Source organism: Propithecus coquereli, unplaced genomic scaffold (genome assembly GCF_000956105.1).
Source record: "Propithecus coquereli isolate 6110/MARCELLA unplaced genomic scaffold, Pcoq_1.0 Scaffold107, whole genome shotgun sequence".
In the NCBI taxonomy this organism is placed as follows: Eukaryota; Metazoa; Chordata; class Mammalia; order Primates; family Indriidae; genus Propithecus; species Propithecus coquereli.
In genome coordinates, this window is record NW_012134636.1 from 1,851,586 (window position 1) to 1,859,770 (window position 8,185).

General features: G+C 47.9%; 1 protein-coding gene across 2 annotated transcripts in view; it reads right to left on the bottom strand.

Annotated features, from left to right (window-relative positions):
* Positions 1-2,499: 2,499 nt before the first annotated feature.
* TADA3 (transcriptional adaptor 3) overlaps positions 2,500-8,185 on the bottom strand; it is an 11,569-nt gene continuing 5,883 nt past the window's right edge. For both annotated transcript variants that reach the window (XM_012646785.1, XM_012646789.1), the window contains 3 exons: positions 7,174-7,283; positions 6,241-6,426; positions 2,500-3,062 (listed from right to left, as the gene is read on the bottom strand). In XM_012646785.1, the coding sequence (XP_012502239.1) occupies positions 2,870-3,062; positions 6,241-6,426; positions 7,174-7,283 (489 nt within the window). In that variant the 3' untranslated portion in view covers positions 2,500-2,869. The remainder of the gene's footprint in view (positions 3,063-6,240; positions 6,427-7,173; positions 7,284-8,185) is intronic.

The following is an 8,185-nucleotide window of genomic DNA, read 5'->3' on the forward strand; positions in this document are numbered from 1 at the left end:
CCCTCAGCAAGGCACCGCATCTCTGCGAGCCTGTGTTTTCTGCAGCCTGGGAATATTACCGCTGCCCTTGTGGGTGTGCGTGGGCCTCAAACAACAGGTGAGGGTAAAGGGCCCAGCAGAGTACAAGGTAGATAGTAGGTACGCAACAGAGAATAATACAGTCCTCATAACCGACCCTCGAAAGTTAAGTCTCTTCCCTAATGAACCAGGCCCAGTGTTCTAGGGTTCCTCCTGCCATTTGTAATATTTACCTTCTCCTCTCACTTACAATTCTGCCCAGTTTTGAGGCCTCAACTCCCATCCCACCTCCTCCACAAAGCTGTCTCTATTCTTGGAACTCTCTACCAATGACGCCTACCATACTTATGGTCTGGCCCAATGAACGTGGAAGTGAGTGATTAATTAAGAGCAGGGGTTTTCAAGCAGGGCTGCCATGTATGGCTGCACAGGGTCGGCACTGCCCAAGTGTAGGGAGTACCGTTCACATAGACTGTAATGGGAGTGGGACCCCAGTAGGTTGTGTAATGAAGAGGCTCTGTCTGCAAGTCAAATGGCCTGAGTTTGGATCCAGCCTCAACCACTGAATTGTTTGATCAAGCAAGGTATGTAACTTCCTAAGCCTCAGTTTCCTCATATGTGAATGGAATGTTATTAATAGTACCTACCACATGCGGTAGTTGAGAAGATTAGGTAGCTGAATGAGTTTAGAACAGTGCCTGACACATAGCTAACATTTACTGAGCACTTAATTTCACAATCATTATTATTATAGTTGATTTCTCATCATTTCATGTGTGGCTGTCTTCTCTCTGGGAAGGATATGAGCAACCTGGGGACAATGAGTCACTGAAAAATTTTGCAGCAGCTTGGTCCAGCACCTAGTGGGAGGCTGGGCCTCATGCTGTCCTCTCTCTCAGGATCCTGCTCTATCTTTTCTTTTCTTTTCTTTTTGCCAAAATTCAGGCCTTTTTTGGTTACAAATGACAGAACTCCAAAGCAAACTAGTTTAAGCCAAAAGAAGGATTCGTGGGCTGACGTGACTGAGAAGTCCAGTGGAGGATCCAGGGCCCCTTCTCCGTCTCCTGGCTCTGCTTCTCTGCGTTGGCTTTATTCTCAGGCAGGTGCTTCCACGTGGCAGAAAGCAGGTCACTGGGGAGTCTGAGCTTAGTCTATGGCTTATGAGCCAAAAGGAACTGAAACTCTCCTCTCAGCGTCTTATGGAAGGCCTGTGAGTGGCCCAGTGTGGGTCACGGGCCCACTTCTTGAAATAATCATTGTAGCTCAAGGGATGGGGTGCTTGACTGGCCAAGCTGGGGTCATGTGCCACCCTAGTTTGACAGACCCACGAGAGCCACATGTGATGAGAAGGAATGTTTCTCCAACAGGAAAAGGGGGGGCTGAGTATACAAGAATGTGGCTGTCCTCCTCGGTTTTGTCTTTTTGTTTTTTTTCTGCTAAACCATCCAGGGGAATTGCCATCATTCTCTATGGCTCAGTTCATAGGTCATTTCCTCAGGGAACCTTCCCAGCCCTTTCTCCCTTGTGTGGACCTCAACCTTCCCACAGTATATTGCGAATTATTCTGTCTTTCAGAGTAGTCTCGGAACAACTTGAGGCAGGGATGAGAGCACACTGATTCATGTTTCCCTCAGGCCTAACATCCTGCTCAGGCTGTGGAAGGGATGCTGGTTGCCGGCGGCCTATCCAGCACTCCTTCCCCTTCCTACTCAGATCTTGCTGGGCTCTACACTCTCTCCCCACTGCCTTGGGCGTTGTAAGGTAGGAGACTGCACCTCCATCACAGTCCTTTGCCTCAGCCATTGTTTGAAGAACAGGCATGTGAGATTGAGTCTGAGCCACTGAAACGAAGGCTATCTGGGAAAGGACTCTTGTTCTTTTGGGTGGGCCATGGAAGCCAGGTGGCTCCTGCTCTCTCCTGTGCTGGACGTAAATGAGGAGGCACTTTGCCTCAACTGCTACTGCTCACCTCTCACAGGTGGAGGGGAACCCACCTTAGGCAGAAGCTGACACTGTGGAGGGCAGTGTGCAGACACCTAAAGAATCTGGATTCTCAGTCCCAGCTACTGGGGAGGCTGAGGCAGGAGGATCGCGTGAGCCCAGGAGTTTGAGGTTGCTGTGAGCTAGGCTGACGCCACGGCACCCTAGCCTGGGCAACAGAGCAAGACCTTGTCTCAAAAAAAAAAATGCTGACCCTGTTGAATTGCTAGATAGGCCAACCCTGAAGGCCACCCTACCCAGCCACCACCAAGCCCCCAGCCAACACGTTTCCTTATTGGTAACCCACTCTCAGCTGGGAGTATTCTGTTGCCTGTGGCCACAAGTCTCCTCAAAAAGAGGTGCTCAGAAAGTTCTCCCTGAATGAATGTCATGGTTCAGGGACCACAGGCTGAGAGCCACCAAGTGTGGCCTCCTGAACTTTTGCCACCCACACCGGTTCCTTCCTACCCCACAACAGCAGACATTCAAAGACCCTGGATACTTTTTTTGAAAAACCATAACAGTCACTTTAATCTTAAGTTTGCACTTTACAAAACCACAAGGGAGAAGTCCTTGAGGGGAAGGGAGAGAGGTGTTACGGGGTGGGGGTGAGGGAGTGGGGGATGGTGAAGAGGGGGAAGAAGGTGACTCAGAAATGAAGACCCCGCTCATCTGGGGGACCAAGCATAGACTGGGCCCCAGGCCAGCCGAGCAGGACTTCCTGTGTCCTGGCTGTACAGAACTAGGCCCAAAAGACCTCTAGAGACTGTCACCATTTGAGGGGCTGCCATAGGCCAAAGCTTCCGGTGCCCAAAGAAGGAAGTGGGCCTCCCCCTCCCTGCCCCCAGGCCAGGGAAGGCAGGGGTGAGGGCTACCCATCCAGCAGCTTCAGGATGCTCTCACGCTCCTTCAGAGTCTTCCAGGCCTGGTCCTTTTCCTTCTTGGTGGGAGTCCGCTTCTTCTGCCGGGCAGCCATGATCTTGCGAAAGGCGTCCATGACCTCATTGTCTGCCATGCGGACCCGCTGCCTCAGCTCCTGCCGGCTCACCTCCTCCTTTGCCAGCCTGTGGGGACCAGCCATCCAAGTGCCATGGTCAGCCCACCTCCAGAGTGTGGCCCCTCCTTCCTCCAGACAGAGCCCACCCACCATCCCAGGCTGGCACTCCTGTGGACTGTTTCATGTGACCATGACCAAAAAGCAGTTATTGAATCACACTGACATGGTACTATTTAAGTTCTTTAAAAATATTAATTCATGTTGATCTTGGGGGAGGCTGTGCACATGCAGTGATAGGGGGTATATGGGAAATCTCTGTACCATCCTCTCGACTTTGTTGTGAACTTAAAACTGCTTAAATAAAGTCTTAGTGTACACCTGTAGTCCTAGCTACTCAAGAGGCTGAGGTGGGAGGATCGCTTGAGCCCAGAGTTCAAGGCCAGCCTGGGCAACAGAGCAAGACCCCATCTCTTAAAAAAAAAAAAAAACCAAAACAAAAAGTCTTAAAAGTATATACAGTAGTCCCTTCCTTATCCACAGTTTTACTTTCTGTGGCTTCAGTTACCCCATCAACCATGGTCCTAAAATATTATTTTGAGAGAGAGACCACATTCACATAACTTTTACTACAGTATATTGTTATACTTGTTCTATTTTATTAGTTATTGTTTTTGTTTTTTTTTTTTTGAGACAGAGTCTCACTCTGTTGCCTGAGCTAGAGTGCCATGGCTTCAGCCTAGCTCACAGCAACCTCAAACTCCTGGGCTCAAGCGATCCTACTGCCTCAGCCTCCCCAGTAGCTGGGACTACAGGCATGCGCCACCATGCCTGGCTAATTTTTATATATATATATATATATATCTATTTGGTTGTCCAGATAATTTCTATTTTTTAGTAGAGACGGGGTCTCACTCTTGCTCAGGCTGGTCCCGAATTCCTGACCTTGAGCAATCCACCCGCCTTGGCCTCCCAGAGTGCTAGGATTACAGGCATGAGCCACCGCGCCCGGCCTTAGTTATTGTTAATTTCTTAGTGTGTTTAATTTATAATTAAACTTTATCATAGGTATGTATGCACAGAAAAAAAGGTTCAGGCATCCAGTGGGGGTCTCGGAATGCATCCCTTCACAGCTAAGCAGGGACTACTAGTGCACCTGTGTTCGTGCACTCTCTCTCTCTTAGTTAATCCTCATAACAACTCTGCTAAGTAGGTACTATTATTCCCATGATACCAGTGAGGAAACTGAGGCTCAAGGACAAGAAATGCCCCAAGATCCCACAACTAGTGAACGGGAGATCTGGAAAAGGCTGGCGCCAAACTCTTGTTTTTAAACAATATTATTTAAAAGGTGATCTGGTGCCAACGGAAGGCCTGCTCACTTCAGCGTCCATGTTCCAGAGCAACCAAAGCGTCTAGGCAGCCCGAGGCCCACAGGAGGTGGGGGGAAGGTGCCAAACCCATCCCTCTGAACAGGATCTGGCTTATAAATCTCATCCATGGTAGAGCTGGAAGGTCACTTAGAGATCTAGTCCAACCTGCTAATTTTCCAGGAGGGGAAACTGCTGTTTAGGTCAGGGGGTACCTTGCTTCAGGCCCTGTAGCTGGTCTGCAGCAAGGCTGAGGGCTGTAATCCTCTGGCCTTCTCATAACCCCAAGCTATTTCCTCACTGCCCATTACTTCCGTAACTGCACATCCCTCCTTTTCCCTTTCTTCCTATCTCTCTCTCCTTCCCTTGGTGCCTCTTTCACGTGTATTTTCCTCCTTTCTCCCTCGAGAGGGAATATGAACTAGAAAGAGGCTTGGATTCAGCCATGGGCTCAAGTCTCAGTGTGGCTCTTTATTGGGTGTATGACCTTGAGCAAAGCACTTCACTTCATGGGGACTTTGTTTCCTCATCTGGTAAACAGGGAAAATACCACCTACCCTCTGGGTTGTTTTGGGTTTTTTGTTTTTTTTTTTGGAGACAGAGTCTTGCTCTGTCACCCGGGCTAGAATGCTGTGGTGTCAGCCTAGCTCACAGCAACCTCAAACTCCTGGCTCACTCGATCGTCCTGCCTCAGCCTCCCTGAGTAGCTGGGATTATAGGCACATGCCACCACGCCCAACTCATTTTTTCTATTTTTAGTAGAGATGGGGTCTCACTCTTGCTCAGGCTAGTCTTGAACTCCTGAGCTCAAGTGATCCTCCCACCTCGGCCTTTCAGAGTGCTAGGATGATGGCCCCCCTGGGTTGTTCTCAAGACTAAATAGAGGGTATACATAAAATCCCTGGCACACAGTAGGCACTCCACACACATTGGTCTCCCTCATCCTTAAATTCTCCAGCAGCTTGGCAGCGACTACCTCTCCTTTTAATGGTGGATGTCACTCCTGATCATCTACGAGCAGTCTACAAGTCCTGTCTCTGCTGCTCCTCCTAGCCACCAGCGCAATGTCGAAGAGACAACAGAGTCGGCTAAATGAATGTGTCCTGCCCTGTCGGGGCTCTGGGAGGCTGAGACATGGCACCTGCCAGTGAGAGAAGCAACGTGACTCGTTTGGGTTGCTGCTCTGTCTCCCTAAAAAAAGGGCAAAAGGGCAGCTACTCAATGGTCTACCTCCAGATTTCACCTATATCCTTCTTGTACCCAATCCAGGACAAGACGGATGGGAGCTGCTATCAAAAGAATGGCACTGTGACTGATTCCCTAAAATACTGGTCCTAAAACACTGGTCAATTTCTGTTGATGGGCCAATAAAAATCACAGATCTCCAACAAAATGTTAACAGTGAATTGGTCTAAGTGGAGAATATATTGGTGTTTATTGTATTATTCTTGTAGATTTTCTGTATGAAACTTTTCATAATAAAACTTTGGGAGAGAAAGGAAATAAGTACGAGAAGTCTTAAAAACAAATCACACAACAATGTGAATATAGTTAACACTACTAAACTGTACATTTGAAAATGGTTAAGAGAGGTCACAGACTTGGGGATCATTACAAAAATGGTTAAGAGGGTAAATATTATGTTTTTTTCACAACTGAAAGGCAAATCAAATCAATCACAGGTGCCTGAGCCTTGTCTGTGGAATCAGAATCTGAGACATAACCAGTGGGCCGGGCACTGATATTTTTTTCAAGGCTCTTCAGGTGATTTAGAGGCCCAGCCAGGTTTTCAAGCCTGTTGTAAAGCACCTGGAAGGCAACGCGCTGTGACGAGGCCTCCTTGACCACCCCCAGACGGTGCATCCTGCTCACACTCACCTCAGCAGGTCATGCTTCTTGGTGCGGTTGTGGGCACTAAGTGCCTTCAGCTCAGCCTGCCGTTTGCGCAGCTCAGCGAGGACCTCATCCTCTGAGTCCTCCGCGGGGCGGTCCTCAGACTCCAACAGGCCCTGGGCAATCAGCTCCTCCTTGATGCGGCTCTCCAGGGACTTAGTGTGCGGCACACTGGGGGAAGGCAGGCCCCCTCAGCTCAAGAGCCAGCTTGGGGGAACGGTCCCCCTCAGAGCTTCCCAGGGTTTCCCAAAGTTCGTGAACACTAACCTTTCCCTTTGGGCACTCCCTCTCTGTCTATCCAGATATAAAAGCAGTGAGAGACAGATTTATCTGGTATGTTTTTTAAAAACAAGCAATATGTATCCATTGTCCAAAAAATATAGAAAAATCCATAATGCCAACAACCCAGAGAGAATCACTATTATTTTGTGGTATGTTACTATTATTTTGTAATATATTATATTTTCCAGATCTTGTTATATATTATTCCCAATCTTTTGCTATATATTAGTCTAGGTTTTCTCCACTATGTGAACAAATTTAAATATATTTTGAGTAAAAACAGGATCATATTATCTATACTGGGCTACAACTAACATTTTCCCCATTTGGCACTCTATTGTTTACATCTTTTTGTGCCAATTAAATATATTTCTCTAATATGATAAATAGTTGCAAGTTATTTCATTATATGGAGTTATGCCAATTTGGCGAACCAATCCCCTTCAGCTGGACATTTAGGTTATTTACAGTTGGAACAGAATTATAATGAACAACCCTGCACTAAGTCTGTGTTCGCAGAACTTCTACTGGGCTTTACTGCCCTCAGCTCTCTATTAATGCAGACCTTCCCATGTCAACATGGACAGAAGCTGACAGAAGCAAGAGAAAGACAGGTGTGGCTAGGACACCACTCACCTGAAGGGCTTGTTCTGATTGCGGGGAGAGGTGCTTGCCCCGTCAGCCCCCGATTCTTTCCCAGACATGTCAGGAATAGGAGAGTCCTCCATAGGGGAAATAATATTTTCCTAGAAGACCAAAGAAATGGGGTGGAGGAAAAGAGTAGTAGTATTTCCATTTTCCTGCTCCTCTCTGAGCTGCATGTTCAGTCTTCACAGACCAGAAGTATCTTTTTATCTTCTCTATCCCATCTCCTCTGGGAAGCCTTCCCAAACTGAACCAAACAGCTTTGTTCATTCTAGAAATATCTTTTTTTTGGTACTAACAGCAAAAGAAAGGAACACAGAAGAGCAATGATAACACTCAACAATGGTGATAAGAATAGCTAAGGTTTGTGAAGCATCTGCAATGCACCAGGCGCTGTGCTAAGCACGCCGTGGCAGAGGCTGTTAGCTGTCCAAACACCATGCTCTCCTTTCTTCCACAGTAGCTGGGCTATGTCTACCTAGCTACACTGTATTTCCCAGGCCCCCTTGCAGTCGGGTGTGGTCACGTGACAAATTCTCTCCAGGGAAAATTGATCAGAAGAGACAGCCATAGCTAGTCACAGCCCAAAAAGCTTCCTTCACACACTCCTTGCTCTTATTCTGTGGGGTTGGAGTGGTGATCATGTCCAGTGTGACGTTGTGCAGAGTACAAAGCCACCATCAGCTAGCTCCCTGTCTGATGGTGTGAGGCAGAGACCTTCCCCTTCCCCTACCTTAGTCAACCTGGAACATGAGCCCCAGACTGTTAAAATAAATTGCTGTGTTTGAGCCAGAAGAGAAAACTGAGGTGAAGGGTGTATCCAAGGTCAGCCAGTAGGTATAAAGACACAGACCCGGAAGCCGGGGTTTGAATCCTGCCTCTATTTATTAGCTGTGTGACCTCAAGCAGAGTTCCCTTTTCTGGGCCAGGTGTAGTAGCTCATGCCTGTAATCACAGCACTCTGGCAGGCCGAGGTGGGAGGACTGTTTGAGCTCAGGAGTTC